The 21,656-nt window shown below is 31.1% G+C and overlaps 1 protein-coding gene and 1 long non-coding RNA gene across 2 annotated transcripts; both read right to left on the bottom strand.

Annotated features, from left to right (window-relative positions):
* Positions 1-2,536: 2,536 nt before the first annotated feature.
* Positions 2,537-3,063, bottom strand: LOC110642448 (uncharacterized). The gene is made up of 2 exons (XR_009147026.1): positions 2,917-3,063; positions 2,537-2,740 (listed from the first exon to the last, which is right to left on the bottom strand). It is a non-coding gene; the product is annotated as an uncharacterized LOC110642448 (long non-coding RNA).
* Positions 3,064-3,480: 417 nt separating this feature from the next.
* On the bottom strand, positions 3,481-9,089 carry LOC131177704 (disease resistance protein At4g27190-like). The gene is made up of 4 exons (XM_058142813.1): positions 6,947-9,089; positions 6,319-6,857; positions 4,391-4,771; positions 3,481-4,041 (listed from the first exon to the last, which is right to left on the bottom strand). The coding sequence occupies exons 1-4, from the start codon at positions 9,087-9,089 to the stop codon at positions 3,481-3,483; spliced, it is 3,624 nt and encodes a 1,207-aa protein (XP_057998796.1).
* Between the last annotated feature and the right edge of the window lie 12,567 nt (positions 9,090-21,656).

Raw genomic sequence — 21,656 nt, 5'->3', positions numbered from 1 at the left:
CCCTTACCCCTTAAATCCCAATTTTTCTTACACTCCAAATTGGGATGTAAGCAGGGGAGGTGAGATTTGAAAATTACTTTATTTTTTTATTTTTTTTATTGTATCATTAATTTTTTATTAAAAATCTAATTATACTCATTAAAAATAAATCCAACGTACCACTACAAATAATGTCTTCTCTCTCAAGTGGTCATACATAGTTTCTCTGCTTTCAATCATTTGTTTTTAAATATTTTGCTGCAATTATTGTATTTCAATTATTATTTTTTTTATTTGTTCTTTCAATAGTTTGCTTCAATTATTATGCTTCAATTATTATTATTTTTTTCTAAATAATCCAATTTTTATTCAATCTTTGTTAGATTTGCGCATTATTATTTTGATCTATTAATTTTATGATTTATTTATAGTGGACCATTATTATTTACAAATTTAAGATTTATCATAATGAGTTTACCATTTCATAATTTATCTAATAAAAAATGGTATTTTTGTACCTCTAATAATTATTTATTCTTCTTTCACCTCTTTCCAAACATGAAGAATATATATTATCTTTCCTTACCTTTCCATTAATTCACCTCTTTTCAAACATGAGATTTTTTTTATTGTAACTCTCTTCACCCTTCCCCTTCCTTACCCTCCCTTATCCTTCCATTAATTACTCTTCCCTCACCCCATCCAAACAGAGCCTAAGAAGCATGATCTATTTATCCCTAAATTCTATGCTTTTACATGACCAAGTCCAGCTTAATTTATCTTGATATTTAACTAGGTCATTGCTTATGATTCAGCTAATTGGGTAATTTTACTAGATTGCATGTAGAAATGGAAGATCCCATCACAGCATCTCATTGGAAAAAATGGTTTTTAGTGCAACAGGTTTTTTTTTTTTAGCACTTAAATTAAATTAACTATGGGCTCATCATGTTATTCTGCTAAATTACGGAGACAACAAAAATATAGAGTTATAAAAAAATTTTTATTTATAAAACAACAGCTAGGGGTGGCCACGGTCCGGTTTTGAATCGGAACCGAACCGGAACCGGTTCGGTCAAAACCGGACCAAAACTGGTCAAAACCGGAACCGGCTTCGAACCGGACCGAAACCGTCCTTCTGCGGTTTGGTTCAGGTTCATATTTTTTAAGAACTGTGAACCGGATTGAACCGATAATTTCAAACAAGATTCAACCAGCGATTTAAATATAAAAAAATTCAATAAATATGTTACCTCACTCCTAATTCATTTATATATATTATTAATTCTTTACACAATTATTCTCTGCATTTTCTTCCATTCTTAATATTTTTTCAATTTTTCTCAAATTCTCTAAATAATTATTTTTTACACTCATTTTAATTTCCAATACTCTCTCAATTTTTCTATTTTTTTATTTTATATACTTACTGAAATTTTCAATACTATCTCAATTACTTTGTTATTACTTTAAATCCTCAATAAAATTTCCAATACCCTCTATTTTAATTTTTTTTTCTCTTTTATATTTTTTAATTATCAATTATTATATAATTTTTTAAAAAAGGCAAGTAATAGAACTAGAAATTTTTATTCCTCTAAATCCTAAAGGGATATTTAGGCAAAATTAAGTTCATACACTTTTTGCTAATTTCTTTAAAAAAAATTAATTTCATCTCAAGCTTTTTAATCTGGTTCAAGTCTTTATTTATTAAATTTTTCTTAAAGATAAATTATTTTCTTTCTTTTTTTTTCTTATTTTATTTTGATTGAAAGATTTCTAAGAAAAATTAAAATATTTTTACAAATATAACTTAAATTTTGAATCAATAAAATTTTTCTCTAATTTTTTTTGTCTAAGCTACCCTTAAACCATCCCTAAACCACTTCCAAACCGTCCTCCAAACAGTCTTGAACCATTCATTTTCGAACTGCCCTTCAAACCGTTTTAAACCGGGGCTCAAACCGGAACCGGCGGTTTAGAAACCGTTTTCCAAACCATCCTCTAGCGGTTTGGTTCAAGTTCATGATTTCATTGAACCTAAACCGGCGGTTCAAGAACCGTAACCGGCGATTCCTAAACCGTGACCACCCCTAACAAAAACTAATTTTATTAAGGTTTTTTTTTTTTAACAAAAATAAAAGAAGAAAGAATCAGATACAGTGATAGGTGGTTTGGAAATTATATAAAGGGTGGTGGAAGAACTTATAGCCTACATTTTTAAATCTCTTTCCTTTCTTCTACATCTGCCTATCAAGCCATTGGCTCAATCCATTTATCCCTATATTTTTATGCTTCAACATGCCCAAGTGTAGCTTTATTTATCTTGAAATTTAACAAGGTCATTGTTCACGGTTCAGCTAAAAAGATAATTTACTAGCATATTTAATTTATACTTATTGATGTTTTGACTTTTTTTTGAATTTACAGGTATAAATTATATATCATAGTTGAAGATGCCATGGGCGTTGCAACATTTGTTGTTTTTGGGTGCTTGGTTGTGGATCTCATTAGCCTTCCTACATCCAATTTTAGCTCTTAGTTCAAAGGATAGAAATTGGGTTCCAACAATCTTGACGAGAATATATACACAAAGAAAATATTTCAAGTGATTCTCAGCTCTAGAATCGAGTATGCATTTGAGATTTCTTTCAAAGTAGTTGACATTATCAAAGACGATGATATACCTTCAGAATCACAACCGGCTATCTGCCCAATATTTGTATAGAGCCCACTTTCTAGAAAAATGAAGGAAGTTGCCCTGAAAATCGAAAAAGCTCAATTTATCAGACATTGAAAAAGCAAGCCATTACCTGAGATCCCATCTACTCTGACATCAAGCTCAGAGTCACTTTCAGGACAAGATAAACTCTTGAACTTTAAGTCAGATGAAATCAATGATCAAGAAGTCGCGAATTGAGTGAGTACAAAATTCACCGTTGATTATTATCCTTGATACTCTCTATTGATGATTGATTCGAGCCTAAATAAATAAAAACCAATCTGAAAGAAACAGTATCAAAGAAAATCTGAAAATAAGTGATAAAAAAAGAAGGGAAAAACTTGTTACCTTTAGCAATCAGAAAACGGTATTATATATTATAACTTAATTCTAAATAAATTTATTCTTTAAACTTAATTAATTCTATACAATAAGTTTATTATATATATTCTTTTCAAAATAACAAAAAAAAAAAATAAGTATTATATTTTTTAAACTTATATATATAAAAACACAATCTCAACTAAATTTACAAATAGTGTATTAAAATGAATATAAACACATTATTTTCTTTTTTTCACTTTGAGGTGTGGAAAACAAATTCAATGGCAATGCTTTCTATGTAAAATAAATTTAATGCTCTATTTAGTTTTAGTATATAATAAGTTTCATTCTTAAAATTTTATATATGAGAAGTTATTACTTATACACAATATAATATCAAAATTTTTTAAGATAATACAAAAAAATAGATTTTAAGCTTGACACAAAGATTGAGCTCATACCTTTCTAAAGGAGAAATGAGGCTGCAGAACTTTAACCATAGGTTGGTTCTCCATATTTGTTTCTACCCAGTTCAGATTCTGAACAATTTCCTCCACCCCAGAACTCTCTATATCCAGTGTTTTGAGTTGTGGCAGATTTTTAGCTATTGAAGCTGGGAAAATAAATTTTAGATTTGGACAATCCCTAACACGCACTGAACTTAGATAATGAAACAACACAAGTCCCAGAGGATCTTCATTCCATACATGCTTCAAATTTGGAAGGCCTTCTATGTGTAGATTTCTCAATTGAATGGCTACTGATTCTTTCATTTTTATTAGCTCTTGGAGATCAAACACCTCTTGCAGTAAATCGCAATTACGTATGACCAGAAATTGAAGATTCCGGAGGCCTCTCAACAACGTGGATGGAAAAATTTTAATTAGTTCTTCACAGTGCTCCACAGTAAGTGCGTTTATTTTGCAAAAGGAATCTGAATGGAGTTCATTGTGCCATATCATCTTCAAATTATCCATGTTGAGAATCTCCAATTGCTCCAAGTTGGGGAATGCAACCTGCATCAAAAATCAATAGTCACTGTGAATAAACTTGACATGATACTCTCCTCTGTTTATTTCTTTCTCTATTTCAATAAATTTTTTGCTTATAAAAAAAAAATAGACATGATAATTTCATTTTGACTCACATCCAACAGCGGATTGCTGACCCCTTAAAGCTAACATAGCATTGGATTTAGACCATCCAACATTGTTCAAATTTGAAATATACAATTTACAAGTAAAAATTATTTTTTAATCAAATATTGAAATTTAGGCCAATTACAACAGCAATCCTAAAGAAGGAACAATTGACCATTGTGGATAACAACGTAAACTATTATTCAAGTGAAAAAAGACTGCATACCTTTTCATCGAAGAGAGCAGAATTTATAATGTCAAGTTCACTGCTGGATGCCATATTTGAAGTCATATAATTGGAGACAAAGGTCCTCATTTGAGGGCAATTCTGTATGCGCAGCTCTTTCAAGACAGGACATTCAACTAAATTACTTGTGCAGAATCGCGTGAGTTTTGGAAGATTCTCGAGCCTCAGGTACTCTAGTTGATGGAGTAACATCTTACTCATTATTTCTTCTTCCAATCCTTCTTTGACCATCACTTCTTCCATCATCTTACAATTGCATATCTCAAGCCTTTTCAAATGCACAACACTTGAGAGTGATAATAAATTTTTCAAATTATCACATCCATCCACAATCAGGATAGTCAAATTAGGAAAAGATACCTGCAGTGAAAACTAGAGTCTCAGGTCCTTCAGCTGCTGAGCATCACAGTACACTACACAATCACTTGTTTGGTTGGACTTTCAGTTAGCAGTTGAATTACTGTACTAGTGTCCAACGAATGAAAAATAATTGTAGTTTTTGAATTCAATCACTTTACTTTCATAGAAAATTGTTATTGAATATCAAAATAATTATAAAAATAAATTTTTTTAGTAGGAAATTGAGAAAGTAAAAACTTAAACTAATATTCGATTGATATGTTTTCAGTCATTAGATCAAATTAGACTAGGCACAAATAAAATATTTTAAAAATATAAAGATATTTTTTTTTTTTTGCATTGAAAAATCACATAAACATAAGTCTAAAATTATAAATAACATATTAAATAAAATACATTTGCAGTGGTCATGTTAATTTTATACCAATTAAATATAATTGATTTTCAATAAGAATATACATAGAACTATTAACTGACTAAAAATTTTTATCACATTTCCAGAAGCATATATGAAAAAAGGTAAATTATAAATTATTAAAAATCACAGCTCAATCCCTATATTTTTTTATTAAAAATAATTTAATTTCTAAGTTTAGATATCTTTAAAAGAATAGTCCTTGGCCTGAATTGACCATTAATTTCTTTGCTTTCTTTTAAATTTTGGATAATTAAATTCCTCAAATTTTATTTTATTATTAAAATAGTCTTCCATTCAAATATTATATTTAAGTAATAATTATTTTATATTTAAATGGTAATTCATTTTTAATCATTATAATTGACTATAATTATCAATATATAAAATATTTTTTAAAATATTTAATTAAATCTTTATAATATATAATTACTGAAATATAAAAACACTTTTGTCAATATCAAATTATTTATAAAAAAATAAATAGTTATTTATTAAATAAAATATCCTTATATAATTATTTAATATATTTATATTAAATAAAAATAATCATTACAATAATTTTTTTATTAATAATATTAATAAATGTAAAATGATGAATTTAAATATAATTTATACAATTTTTAAATAAAATAAAACTAAATGAAGATATAATTTCGCTGAGAATATTTATAAATTATAAAAAAAAATTATGTTTATGTATTGTCAAAATAAATTACATTAAATCACATAAAAAGTAAGTTTTCTTATATAATGTTTTCCTTAAGAAAATACATTAAAAGTATTTTTACAATTATTTGTTTATTAAAAAAGATCACTATAAGCAAAATTAATTCTTTTGCAAAACTATAGATCATAATATAAAAAATTTTAAAAAAGCATATTGTTTGTTTATTAACTAATTTTAACTATATTTCAAAAAACTATTATTTTCTAATTAACTTTTTATTATTTTATATTTACATAAATAAATGTTATTAATGATTTTAGACATATCTTATTGACAAATTTATAATTTATATAAAAATAAAATACTAAAAAGAGTTAAAGATAAGAACAAATCTTTATCTTAAAATAGAGCATCTTAAAAAAGATATTTAGTAGCGAAATAGAAACAGGGTGTGCACCAAACCTTTCTACTGAAAAGTGGCATTGGTGTCTCAGTCTCGTCTTCGCATTCAATTTCTTTATTACCTCCACCAGCTGTTGCTTCCTTCTCTCGGGAACAAAAGCTTATAAACTGAGGTAGATTTTCCAGTCTCAAATATCGTAGCTGTGTTTTTTCATCATCTTCACCTTCCTCAACTACTATCTCTTCCATAATTTTGCAACTACTCACATCCACTTTTTCAAGCTTCTCAAGGCCTTTAAACATAGAGAATGAAAAGAGACTCCTCAATGCATTACAGTTCCCCACCTTTAATTTTCTTAAATTGCTGAAAGACCCCACCATATAAGGCCCACAATAGATCTTCTCCAAATTATTCAAATTGTCAATAAATAATGACTCCAACCTCGGAAAAGCAGTGGAATGGCCCATTATCATCCAGTCTATGATATATTGAATACCAAGGCTATTTTGAACATGCAGATGCTTCAACTCAGGAAAACCTTGGTCGTCTAATTCATCGAGCACACTTCTTACACCCTTTAGGTCGTCCAAATATAGATCTTCAGTTTTCATCAGCAACACTTTTACCCTCTCCAAAAGAGCACTTGTACCAAGCTTGAGTTTCAACGTTCTTGAGGTTTGTACTTACCACGCCAATCCCACACATCTCCGATGAAAACTCTAAATCTTTCCAGTTTTTCAGAAAATAAATCTTTAGGCATGATATTTGCATCCATGATGTGTACCTCCAAAGTGGACAGCTTTGACAAAAGCTTCAATTCTGACAGGTTAGCATTGTTTCTTGGTTCATCATGTCCCTCACCCTTCCATTGCACAAAACCGTACCCCATGTACAATTCTTCCAGTTGGCCTAACCTTGATAGGATATCTGGGGGAATCACTTCAAGTTCTCGACATCGGCTCAAATCCAAAAGTCGCAAACGAGTCAATTTCCTTACTTCACTTGGCAGCCGAACAATGGTAGATTGAATGAAGCTGAGAACTTGCAACTGTTTTAGCTCTCCGATTGCAGAAATGTCTTCCAAAACACAGTCATCCAAACACAATGTTTGGATGTTCTCAAGGTATTGAAGTGATAAAGGCAGTGGTGACAAGTCCATTCCCGTCAAATGCAAGACTTTGAGCTCTTCCATTCTACTGAATAAATTCTCTGGGATTTTGAGCCAGGAATTATCAAACATAAAAAATGACTTGAGTTTTGGGCATTCAAGTACTTCAGGAAGCTTAGGGATATTGCAATATGGCAAGGAGATTGATGTGCATTGTTCAAAGAAGTCTTTATTCGGCCATTCTTCCAACTCAGTTTGATATGCTGCAGTAAAGACATGATGATGCTTGGATGCAATTGAGGCTGCGAAGCTGTGAACCACATCATGCATTTTGACTCGTTCATGGTTGTTGCCTTCCAGTAACAAACAAGACATTTTAAGATCACTGATTACTTTCAGTAGTCTATCTCTTGTTGCTTTCAGTGTGGTGCGTTGATTAAACAAGCCTAACCCCATGCTATATTTCAACAAGTCATTGATGACCACATCATGAGATGCGAGTTGTCCAAAAAGTCGGAACAAAGACCTCTCTTCTTCTCTCAGAAAGTCGTAACTCAACTGTAGGGCCGAGTAAACTCTCGCTTCATCTCCTTTGCCATCAAACTTTTTAAGCCCTTCCAACGCATCGTTCCATTCAAACATTTGCTTGTTTTTCAATCCCGTCGCTACTGGTACAATTAAAATGGGCAAGCCTGCGCATCTCTCTGCGACTTCCATAGCTATATGTCGTAAGTTGGAATCTTTAAGATCTCCCACAATTTTCTCAAATAGATTCCATGCTTCTTGATGTTGTAAAACTTCAAGCAAGACATATTTTTGTACTCCCATTTCCGACAACACAGATTGATTTCTAGACGTCATCAGTATCTTGCTCCCTTTATGATCAGGGCCATAAGGAATTCCTACCTCCTCCAGTTTGATTGCTGCCCAAATATCATCTAGAATTATGAGAATTTTCTTTTCTCTTTTGATTCGCTCGCTCAACCTAGCTGCTCGTACGTCAACAGACTCCACATCAAATTTGTAGTCTAACCAATCTGCAATTTGTTGTTGAACATTTTTTAAATCCGGATTTTGATTTACAGTTGCCATAACCACCAATTTGAAGACTCCTTTTTCCCTGACTTGTGCAGCAATCTGTTTCACTAGCGTGGTCTTACCCACGCCTCCCATTCCATACAATCCAATGAGATTAACACCAGCATCCTTTAAAGCATTCGTGATTTCAACCGCAGCTGATGTTCTTGATTCAAAGACCTCAAAACCTTTGACTGCCCCTATGCCCTGTGGTGTGATGCGGTAGCAAACTCTCTCAAAATTTCCTTCTTCTCGGGTTCTAACAACGATTGGTAAAGCTTTGCTCGCTTTTCTACTAATCTGGTGGCGCCTGATCAAATTAGGACACAATCCCATGAAGCACCTCCTCTTTGATTTGTCTTCATGTCGAAGAAGAATTTTACTAGCATCTTTAGTGACATTATTCACTTTATTAAACCAACTCTGAACTTCAGCTTCAACTTCTACTGGATTTTGCCTAACAGCTTCCTCCACAGTGTGCTCAACGCTTTGTTTTTTATCCTCGAGCTTTCCAACTTCTTTTTCAAGGTTGCGGATGTTGTCACTGTAGTTAAATACATATTTGATCTGACGCAGAGTGGGTTCAACCAACAGTTCGAAAAGTTTGGATACAATGGGATCAGTCACTAATCTCAGAAACTTCATTTGCTGATTTTTTTTTTTTCCTTGGGATGTGACCACCTAACATACCCAGAGAAAATAAAAACAAGGAGAGGTGAGAAGGAAAGCAAGAAATAAACAACTAACAGAACGCAACAAAAACAAACAAAAGTGCTTTGAAATCAGATGAGAAATAGAAACCAAACGGTAAGTAATTTTCATACAATAAATAAATAATATAATAGAAATAAACAATATAACAGAGTAAAGATTTCCGACAAAAGATTTAAATAAAAACGATAATCAAAGTCATAATTGTGAGCTTCAGTTTCTAATACTCACTCTCTGCCTTTTTCCTTTTCTTTTTGTTGTTACAGTGTTTCTTATGCAAGCGCTTAAAAGTTAACGTTTTTATTTAGATGTTTTGACTACAAAAAATTAATTTTTTTTAAATTTTTTAATTTTATTTACAACTTTTAATTTTAATAATTTTATCTAAATTATAAAAAATTATTACACTTTTTTTTTAACTGATCCATATTTTAAAATTTATTTTAATATACATCGTGATATAAACATTATTAGTTATCTACTAAAATTCAATGGTTTTGTTTGCTGGCTATCCCTTCAAACATCGCTCTTATGTAATGTTTCACATTAAGGGAAATTCTAGAATACAATGCTATCTTACTCATTTAAAAAAAGAAAATAAATAAAATATATAGGTCCTTCATATAATAAATAGAGTGAATTCCTCATAATTATTAGTGCCCAAAATACTAAATAATCTCTTCTCATATTAAAATAAAATTAATTGAAAAATATTGATAGGAGTGATAAGACTGAATATTTTAATCGTTGTAGACAAATTGAAAAATAGAATTATTGCAATATACTAAAACACAACAACAGTAAAAGAAAATGACGATTCTGCCCCTATTTTCTTTTTTTATTATTTTTTTTGATAAAAAGTCTATTTTAACTTTTTAAATTGTGACTCAAAACTGATATAAATATTTAAAATATTTTTAGATTCAAACAAACTCTAAAATTAAATAAATCTTTTAAATTTTAAAAATAAATTAAATAAATTCTTTAATTATTTTAAAAATAAATAAATTCTTTAAATTTTAATATTAAATAAAAAAGAATTGAGCTACAATTTAAGTTGTGCATAAAAATCTTTTACTGTATAGAATTCTCGTTGATAATCATGTGTTTTTAATTCGCAACATTCTAATAGGTATTTGTTACGTCCTAGAATATATTGATAAATTATTTTTTTGCTAAATGATTAAAAAAAAATCTCTATGATTCAAGACACTTTTGTATATAAACTTCTTGAATAATTATTTAAATAAAAACTTATCAATCTACTCTAGAATATAGTAAATCTTTATTAGAATGTAGTAAATCTTTATTAGGATATCAATCTCTAGAATGTAGTAATTAAAAAGCTAATTTATCTATAAAATAGTAAAAAAACTTAATCGATTTTTAAAATTTGAAAAAATTATTTGACTTTTTTTTTAAGTTAAAGGATTTAATTGAAATTTAAAATATTTTAAAAATTTATATAATTATTTAACATAACTTTAAAATTTAAATAGACCTTTTGCTTTTTTTTTTTTTAATTTCTATTCCGAATATAGCATATGCTGCTGGCCTACACTCAACCCACTGCACGGTGCACTTGACAAGTACAATTTCCTTTTTACTTTTTTTCTTCTCTCTTTACAAGACTTTTCCTATTTTTTCTTAATTTTAAATGTGTTAATTTAATTTTATTTTAATAATATATTATATTTAGTTATTATTATTTTCATTGAAATAATTTTAAAATAATTTATTTATGGTAAAATGTAATTCATTATTCTAACAATAATGTTGTCATCAATTTAGCCTATGGCAGTTTCTTATTTATCATGTCTTTACTTTAATTTTAGTTTATATATTTTTGAATAGTTTTACATGCTACCTTATTTGTTTTTATTAGTTAAATCTTCTTAATTAGGAGGAACACTTAAGTCCCCTTTAAATTTTTATTAAAGTGTTCTACTTTATCAATTGAATTTTTAAATTTTTATTTGTTTATTTTAATTTTTTTAACCATTTAAGTGTTAGTACACGAATTTTATTTTTTTTTTATTTTCTGTTATTATCATTTTAAATTTTAATTATTTGACTATTTAATAATTAAATTTAGCATTAATTATTATCTTTACAAAATAAATTTTAAGATGACTCCAGATAAAATGAATTTTAATTTATATACTCAACTCAACTCAATTCAACTAAACCTTTATCTCAAAATTTAGGGTCGATTATATGGATTCGCTTTCTCCACTCTAAACGATTTTGGGTTAAATCTTAAAAAATGTATAATGCTTCTAGGTCATATTGTATTACTGTCCTCCAAGTCACTTTAGGTCTACCCCTTCTTTTATTTCTATCCTCTAACCTAATGTGCTCTACTTGTCTAACTGGAGCCTCCGTATATCTATGCTTCACATGACTAATCCGCCTCAATCTCTTCTCTCTCAACTTATCATCAATTGATATCACTCCTACTTTTTCTCTAATACTCTCATTACGGACTTTATCTAGTTTAGTATGGCTACTCATCTACCTTAACATTCTCATCTTTGCAACTCTTATCTTAAACACAAACAACTCTTTCAGTGATCAACACTCACTACCATATAACATAACCGGTCGTATGGCTGTACGGTAAAATTTTCCTTTCAACTTATTGAAAATCTTGCAATCACATAAAACTCTTGTAGCATGTCTCCACTTCAACCATCTGGCTTTAATCCTATGACTAACATCCTCCTCACATCCCCCATCTACTTGAAGGATTGAGCCGAGGTATTTAAAGTGATTACTTTGAGACAGTACCACTCCATCCAAACTAACTCCTTTCCTATCACCAATTTGGCCTTCACTGAACTTGCAATGCATATATTCTGTCTTCGTTCTACTTAACTTAAAGCCCTTTGATTCTAAAGTACTTCTCCAAAGCTTTAGCTTTCTATTGACTACTTCTCGCATCTCATCTATCAGAACTATATCATCCGCAAATATCATGCACCAAAGGATACTCTCTTGTATATGTTTCATCAATTCATCTAATGTAAAAAGGTAAGGGCTTATAGCTAATCCTTGGTGTAATCCAACTGAGATTGGAAAATCTCGTGTCCTCTCCCACTGTGCGCACAATAGTAGTTGCTCCTTCATACATATCTTTCAACCCTCTTTTGTTCTAACACTCTCCATAAGACATCTCTTGGAATATTATCATAAGCCTTCTCTAAATCAATAAAAACCATGTGTAGATCTTTTTTCACATCTTTATATTTCTCCATCAAACTTCTAATGAGAAAGATCGCTTTCATAATTGAACGACTGGGCATGAAGACAAATTGATTGGGAGAGATAGAAGTATCATGACGTAGTCGATGCTCCACAACTCTCTCCCACAACTTCATAGTATGACTCATGAGTTTAATTCCTGTAACACCCTCCCTGTAGCAACTCCGTACATTCTACTGTTCCAGTGACCAGTGTTGGTACGGACAGCTAGAACGTCCAGAAAAATATTTAAACTAAAGTGAGAAACCATAATTAACTCAAATATTAATAAGAAAAATTTAGAAAAAATTTTAAAAATAAAATACAACCAAGTTAAATGAGTCAGTGCCCTAGCGATGGGTAACCCAGTGGGAAGTTGCGGTTCTCGCAACTAGGAGCCCTAAACCCAAGAGAAAATTCATAAAATAATTTTTGGGACTCCAGAGAAGGGTCATTGAGGTTCCTATGGCATTAGAATGCCAAGAAAATGCTTAAATTTTTTTTTCAATCGGTACAGACAATTTTGGTCTGTTAAGCCAAACAGAGGGTATTTTGGTCATTTCACCTTCAGAGGTGATTTTTGGCTGACTTGTCCAATTAAGTAAATAATTATTATGGCACAAAATGTGAATAAATATGGCTAAAAATTAAATTAAAATTAAGTAGACAAGAAAAGGAAAGAAAATGAAAGAAATTGAAATTATGACATCATTATGATGTCATTAAACATCCTCCCACCCAATCAAACTTTGACACATGGCATTAACTTATTTAAAATGACTAAATGGGTAGAAAAAAAGAAAGAAAAAAATCAGTTCTTCTCCTTTCCCATTTCCAGCCGTTTCCTCTCCTAGCCCAAAACCACCATTAAAGCTTATATAAGCTTTCTAACTCACCAAATCTCACTTGAAACCCTAAGTCCACTTCAACAAAATTTGTCTATACAACTTGGCAAGGTGATTGGCTGCCAAGAAAGCCAAAAAACTGAAGTTTGTGAAGGGAGAAAATTCTACAAGCTGTAAGTGACCATACTCTTGCTATTTTTAGTTTAATGGCATGATATGTGTAGAAAATGTAAGAAAATGAAACAAATAAGTGTGTGTGTGCACCTTACAAGTTTAGGCAGCTAGGTTTAGTTAGGGTGGGTGATTTTGCTTGATAGCAAATTGTTGATGGATAGCCCTTAGTGCTAAATGCATGATTGAACTTCGTTGTGTAGGTGAAATGCAAAGATTATGCATGTGTGAACATGGAAAAATATGGACACTTAACAACATCAGGCTTTGCTCATGTGATGGTTCATTAACCTTGTAATGGTCAATTAGTGACCATTTGAATGTGTATGATGAGGAAATGAAGTGAGTTGAGGCTTGGCATTTGTGTATGGGTGAGCTGCCTTGGTTGACCTGTAGGACTGGGCATGAGTCCAGCAGGTTTGGACAGTTATAAATGGAGTTATAGAGGTTCAACTAGTGCAAGGCCAATTGGACATGAAACTAGACACATAATGGCACAACTTTGGTATAGAAACCCTGCCTAGAAAACTAAAATAAGTTGACCTAAAAATTGCCCTAATCCGGGTGACTTGTATTCTGCCTGGGCAAAATGACCAAATGAATAATGTTTATTCATTTAGTCATAACTCAGTGTAGAAAGGTCTAATTGACCTAAAATTTTACCAGCTGAAAGCTGAGATATAGACCTACAACTTTCATGAAGAAACCTAACCCAAATTTTAACCATAACATGTTCAAAAAGTGACCTACAGTCACTTCACAAGACATTATAGATTTGGTCAATCCAGAAAATCTGGAAAGTTTGCAATCCGGCCAGTTATGGTGTTTAGGCCATAACTTGAGCTACAAAACTCCAAATGGAGTGATTCAAAAAGAGAAATGTAACTAGATACAATAAGGAACAACTTCCATGTAGACAACTTTATCAAATTCCTATTGTAAAAATGACCAATGAAACAGTAAATACAAGGCTTGAAATCTGAAAATTTTGAATAACTAACACTAAGCTTAGAAATCGTATTGGCAACCAATACCAACAACTTTAGAATGCAAAATGTGGTATGTTGGGAGTATTAGAACCAATGTACCTATTGTTTATGCAAAAGTCAACATTTTAGTTGACTAATGAAATGAATAATAACACCTAAACTTAAATTTCAAGAATTGTACAATTTAAAAATGTAAAATGCCCTAATACACCTAGCAAGATTGGTTTGGATAGGTTGGCATGCCAATAGAGTTCAGTTAGCAGTACTGCACATGGCATTATGCCATTTTGTGATTTTATGGCTTTTAGCCATTCTGACATAGTGATGATACTTGGCCTTGTGCCTAATGTTTATTACAGTTTATTAGCTGTTCTGTTGCACACCAGGAGATACATATGTAACCGATGATGTGACGGCCCAAGGTACTTGATACCCAGTGCCAGTTTACCCGTTTATCTAGTCCAGTCATCCAGTATAGGTTACTTGAGTAACAAAAAATGAAAGTGAATAAATTTAATAAAATTATGAATATAACAAGTACAAAATAAATAAGATTACCAATAATGATCGAAAAATTATCTGCATAAAACATCAGAATATGCATTGCATATTTATTTTCTGTTATTTCTTTTTATTTTATTATTGGCACCACTAAGCATTATTGCTTAGCGCGTTGCTTTTTGCCACGCTTAGGTTTTAGAGAGATCGACTGAGAGCCCAGTAGACCACAGACTGGGTGAGAACTTCTGCAGATCTGCATAGCATCCGTGTCACCTCACTGACATCAGTGCATTAGTAGGACACTAGGTTTCATTTTGAGTATTTTATAATTAACTTTTATTTTCTCATAATAAATTGAGACTCATGTAATGTATTTTGTTATTAATGTAAATAGTGAAAATTATGTTTATGAATGAAAAAGTGAATATTTATTTATGATTTATATATGAATATCCTATGAAATGAATGATTGAGAAATAAAAATGTTGTTGAAAAATATTGAGATTTTGTTGATGATATGGAGTTTGGGATTGATTGAGAATTTTGGAAGTGTTTTTCTCAGGTTCCGAAGAACTGTTTTCTCCATTTTTAGCCCATACTCTGCCGAATTTTCTATAAAATTTGCAGAACCTAAAAAAAAAAAATTTTATGATTTCAATAAATGATTCAAATGAATTATACTTCAAAAATTATACTTCATAACTATGAAAAAAAAAATAAATAAGGAATGATAAAAATAATTGAAATAAAATAGGGTGTTCCGGTACACTGTGTGGCATATCTTACTCGCCTGTACTATAGAAGGGTAAGGGGTGTCATAATTTCCCTATAGTTTGAGCAACTCTATATGTCTCCCTTATTTTTAAAAATAGGTACTAAAATACTCCTCCTCCATTCATCAGGCATTTTCTTTGAGTTTAGAATCTTATTAAATAATTTAGTTAACTATGCCACTCTCATATCTCTCAAACACTTCCACACTTCAATTGGTATTCCATCGGGTCCACAGGCTTTACCCACTTTCATTCTTTTAAGTGCTTTCTTTACTTCTAAAGATCTAATCCTTCTAATATAATTCATATTCTTTTCTATTATTCTGTAGTTTATATTCACGCTATTATCATTTTGACTATTGTTAAAGAGATCATCAAAATAATTTCTCCATCTTTCTTTAATGTCCTCATCTTTTACCAACACTTTTCCTTTTTTATTCTTAATGCACCTAACTTGATTGAGATCTTGATATTGCTTCTCTCCTCCTTGCTAATCTATAAATATCTTTCTCCTCTTCTTTAGTTCAAAGTTTCTCATATAACTTTTCAAAGGCCTGCGCTCTTGCTTGACTAACTACCTTTTTTGCCTCTTTCTTTGCTATCTTGTACTGTTCATATACCTCATTATTATCACATTTAGGTAATTTCTTATACCATTTCCTCTTTCTCTTCAATGCCTTTTGTACTTTCTCATTCCACCACCATCTCTCTTTTGAGGGTGGTCCATGTCCTCTAGATTCTCCAAGTATTTTTTTAGCTACTTCTCTAATCTTTGATGCCATATGTATCCACATATCATTGGCCTTCATATCCAGCTTCCATGCTTCGGACTCGAGAAGCTCATGTTTGAACTTCACTTGCTTTACTCCTTTGAACTCCCACCACTTTAATCGAGTTACACTATTTCTTCTGACCTTACTTGAATTATTCCTAAACTTGACATCCAAGACCACTAACCGATGTTGACTTGTTAAAGCGTCTCCTGGAATGACCTTATAATCCTTGCATAGAGCTTTATTTATCTTCCTAGTTAAGAGGAAGTCAATTTGACTTTTATGTTGCCCACTTTTGAATGTCTCTAAATGTGACTCTCTTTTTATAAAGTAAGTATTTGCTAGTATTAGGTCGTATGCCATAGCAAAATCCATGATACTTTTTCCCTCCTCATTTCGACTGCCAAAATCAAAACCTCCATGAACATTCTCATAACCTTGCCTATCATTTCCTACATGTTCATTCAAATATCCAACAATGAAAACGTTCTCTTCATTCGGTATGCTTTGCATTAGATCATCAATATCTTCCTAAAACTTTTGTTTACTTTTACTATTTAATCCAATTTATGGGGCAGAAGAACTAACTACATTTATTGTTTCTCCTTCTAGTATTAGCTTTACTAGTATAATTTTATCTTAATATATGAAAAATATAATAACAACAAATTAATATCTATTTTAATAATTTTTTTAAATACTTCTTAAAATAGTAAGATTTTGGTTGATATTATTATTGTTTTGTAATAATAATAATAATAATAATAATAATAATAATATATTATTATTATTATTATTATTATTATTATTATTATTATTATTATTATTATTATTATTATTATTACTACTACTACCTATAAAATATTTAAACAAATATATATACAGACTTTTTCTTTAGTATGAAACCTTGAAAGGCCCCTGGTGTGGATGGCCTCCAAGAAAGCTTTTATCAAAGCCAATGGATAGTGGGTAATTCGGTTTGGGAGGAGGTTAGAAGAGGGTTTAGAGGGGGTCATTTGGAGGATCAAATGAATAGAACTATGTTAGTTTTGATTCCAAAAATGGAGAACCCTATCACTACGGCTCAAATTCATCCCATTAGCTTGTGTAATATGGTGTATAAAGTGATTACTAAGGTGCTTGTTAATAGAATAAAAAAGTTCCTCCCTCAGTTAGTGAGTCCGAATCAAGTCAGTTTTGTGCCTGACAGACAGATAGTTGATAATATTGTTATAACTATAGAGGCGGTGCATTCTATGAGAGCTGAGAAAGGTCGAAAAGGCTACATGATTGTTAAAATTGATTTAAAGAAGGCATATGACTGTATTAGTTGGTCTTTTCTTTAAGATACTTTACATTAAGCTGGGTTGCCGAGTAGTCGTATTCAGTTAATTATGAGATGTGTGTCTAGAGTTTGGATGCGGGTTTTATGGAATGGGGATATGACCGAGGAATTTATTTTATGTCGAGGTCTTAGGCAAGGAGATCCTCTGTCTCCCTAGCTTTTTGTTTTGTGTATGGAACGTTTTTGTTGTAGTATTGAGATTTTTCTAGAAGATATAAAGATCATTATTTGCATTTTTAAATCCTTAAATTCTTTTATCAAACTTGTAAGGTGTAATTGTATGTCTTTCCTTGATTTAAGGAGATTGATTAGAAAGAAGTAAGTTGAAACTTGTTGTAGTAGCTATGAATCATACTTTTTATACTACTTTTGCTGCTATATAAATAGCCTAATCTAATGAAATGTGTGAATTCTACAATTTTAATCTTGTGTTGTGTGAGATAGAAAACCTCTATTTTCTTTATAAGTTTACTATGGAAAAATCTAACAAACGGTATCAGAGCTTCCATCTTAAGGGTGTCTATCTTTGTGAGTTTTAAGAGAGATTTGAGAGTTGTTTCACAAAAAAAATTTGAGAGGTTATCCAGCAGTAGTTCATTTCCCGCTCCACATATTTTTGCAAGTGAGAACTATGATTTTTGGCCTATAAAAATGACAACATTTTTTAGAGCTTATGACTTGTGGGATGTAGTAGATACAGGAAGAGATCCAACACCTTTGCCACCAAATCCAACTTTGGCACAAATCAAATATCATAGTGATGAATGTGCCAAGAAATACAAGGCTTTAACTTTCATTCATCAAGCTATTTCAGATTCAATATTTCCAAGAATAGTTTGTGCCCAAATAGCCAAGGAAGCTTAGGACAAGCTCAAAGAAGAGTTCCAAGGGAGTGAGAGGGTGAGATGTTCAAAATGAAGGATGGTGAATCAGTCAAAAACTACTCTGCCAAACTGATGGAGATTGTGAATCAAATGAGGCTTTTTGGAGAAGATTTTCCACATGGAAAAGTTGTGAGAAGATTATGATTTCTTTGTCAGACAAGTTTGAAGCAAAATTTTCTACAATTGAAGAGTCATGTGACTTGAAGAGACTCACAATTGCAGAGTTAATTAGCATACTTCAGGCTCAATAGCAAAGAATTTCAATAAGAGATGAAGAAGTTACTGAAGGAGCCTTTCAAGATTTCCAAGCCAAGAACAAAGGAAACGCTTCATCAAGCACAAAGGAGATTGAAGCTAAAAACAAAGATAGTAGTGGGAAAAGAAAATTTTCACCTTGTGGCACTTGTGGGAAGACAAATCATAGTGAAGATAGATGCTAAAAAATGGCTTAATGCAATTTTTACAAGAAGCAAGGTCACATTGAAAGATTTTGCAAAGCAAAGCAAAATCAATCTCAACAACAATCTGCTCAGCAAGCCAATTTCAGTGAAGATCAACAAGAAGTTGAAGAATCCTTATTTTTTGCATCTCAAGTTTGTGAGTCAACAGAGAAGTATATTTGGAATGTTGACAGCGGCTAATCACATGGCCAATGATGCAAGTTTTTTTCAACTTTTTGGATAGATCTATCAAGACTAAAGTGAGAGTGGGAAATGGAGAAATTGTAAAAGCTGAAGGCAAAGGTTCAATTTCACTTCAGACAAAGAAAAGTATGAAGGTCATTTTTGATGTATTGTTTATTCCAAAGTTTGATCAAAATCTTCTTAGTATTGCACAAATGATAAAGAAGGAATACTCTGTGTTATTTAAAAGGGATATGTGTTCCATTAATGACTCACATGATTATAAGGTTGCTGAAGCAAGATTGGAGAACAATAGCTTTGTTTTAATTTTGAAATCTGAAATACTTGATTGTGATAAAGGTGAAAATGAAAAGAAAACTTCAGTATGGAAAAGTGATTGTACAGGCGCTGACAAAGGAAGGGCAATGCAAAGTAGCTGTTTTTGATGTTAAAGGCTCAAAATTATATGTTTGCTGCAATGAAATCAAGGAGGAGTTAAAGAAGGTTAAACCAGTTGCAAAATTTCCAAATGACAAAGGTAGAAGAATGGTTGCTGCATCAAAAGCAAATCAAGCTGAAGTTTCTTATGCTTCTAGCAGCAAAAATTATTTTGTTTCAGTTGTAAGAAGTCATATAAAGCATGGGAGAATCGAGCAAGATGATGTGAAGTTTCATCCAAATAAAGAGGCTAAGAAGAATTATTTAGGAAGCTAGTTTGACTATATCAATTGTAGAAGAGTCTCCAGAAATTGAAGCTAAAAAAGCTGTCATGCATTAATTTTACTGTGTTTGCCTTCAATACATAGATAACTAATTCTGATTCTTTGTGCTTCTTTTTCTTGTCAGCAAAAATCTTTGTTTGTGGGTTTTAAGTTGTGTTGCTCTTTTAACATCAATTTTCCTTTGTCTCTCTGCAAATGGATTCTGTTTTCTGTTTTTCTTTTTCTTTTTATTTTTTCTTTTTCCAGTGGCAATGGGGTTAGATATTCATGGTTTATTCTTGAGATTTAGTTTAGTTTTATGAGTTGCTTTTATTCTAATTAGGTTTAATTTTTTTATTAATTTGTGTTATGCTTTTATTTATTTTTTGATTGAACTATCAGTAAGGCTTTTATCGTTTGTTCCACTGCTCATGTGTGTATATTTTGCCATATTTGTTTTTGGAGTTAAGCATCTTTCTTTTAACTTTTTAACTGGTGTGCTTATTTTATTTTGTCCTCTTTGGTTTCTATTCTTGATTTATGTTGCCTGGGACAGTAAAAAAGGTTGGAATGAGAGACCTGTTAATGATATAGCTTTTATTTGTTCTTTGTTCTTTATCGAGCTATTTAATTGACAGCCCTTCCAATTAAATGAATGATTGGCTATTTTGAAGGCATTATTCTAGCATGGTTTTCATCCTTTAATAATTAGATTTATGCTTGGTCAAAAATCTAGGGTTGTCTGCTTTGTCAGTGCCAATATTTTATGTTTCTATATTTATTCTTCAAGTTCTTTTTAACCTTTGAGCTTTTTCGATGATTGAGTTTCTTTTCCGCTTACTTATGAATCCTACATCAGATTCAGTAACCGAGCACTGAATTTAGCTCATTTTGCTGCCATTGTTTTGATATTTTGGTATTTGGTTTTTGAAGTTGCATCAATGATGGGTGCAATTAGTTTCAGTAAAGTTCAAATTTTTATGCGGGTGTGGCTTCTACAGGACGATCAGAGTGAATGAAAAGAAATTTTTTTTGTGTTCTATTGTTTAATTCTCAAAATTTTTTTTATCATTTCTTATGAAGCCTTTGTTAAATTCAATAACAGACTTCTACATTTAGAGGATCCTACTTGAATTGTTTCATGTTGTCATCTTTTCAATGATGCATGCAATTAGCAGTTGAAACACAGATATTGGAAACAACATGAGAATTTAATTTTATCATCTTGGAATTAAAGCTGTATAATTTTTTATGTTTGTATGTTTAAAATTTTTACAAGCCAGCCTGATCAGTTTGGACAGAACGATTAGAGGCAATCAGAAAAGATTGATTTGGTCATGCTTAGACTGAAACTTTAGTTTTTTTTTTTAATTTTATATTATTGTTTTTGCCAATTAATTTATTTATTTTGATCTGTCTTATCAAGCTATTATTAGAAACTTATGAGTTAGTGCAATGACTTTGGTTATGAGGAATTCCTTTCATTTATAACTCACTCAATTAGTTATTGCTTCAATTTTTTTGCTGGTAGGCTGATTTTACTGGCAAGGATTTTTAATTGTTTGGTTGTTGGGCATCCATTTTGGATGGATGCTGGTGTTATTTGATGTGGTTCCCTAGGAGTTCTTTGGTGGGTGTGATGTGGTTTTTTTG

The sequence above is a fragment of the Hevea brasiliensis genome, unplaced genomic scaffold (assembly GCF_030052815.1).
Source record: "Hevea brasiliensis isolate MT/VB/25A 57/8 unplaced genomic scaffold, ASM3005281v1 Scaf7, whole genome shotgun sequence".
Classification (NCBI taxonomy): Eukaryota; Viridiplantae; Streptophyta; class Magnoliopsida; order Malpighiales; family Euphorbiaceae; genus Hevea; species Hevea brasiliensis.
The sequence above is the reverse complement of the archived record's forward strand: the minus strand, read 5'-3'. Positions and strand labels throughout refer to the sequence as shown.

Coding starts and splice junctions, on each gene's coding strand:
- LOC131177704 (XM_058142813.1), bottom strand. CDS start 9,089: ATGAAGTTTCTGAGATTAGTGACTGATCCCATTGTATCCAAACTTTTC. Junction 4,772..6,318: donor TGCCACTTTTCAGTAGAAAG/GTTTGGTGCACA, acceptor TTTTCACTGCAG/GTATCTTTTCCTAATTTGAC. Junction 4,042..4,390: donor CTGCTCTCTTCGATGAAAAG/GTATGCAGTCTT, acceptor TTTTTGATGCAG/GTTGCATTCCCCAACTTGGA.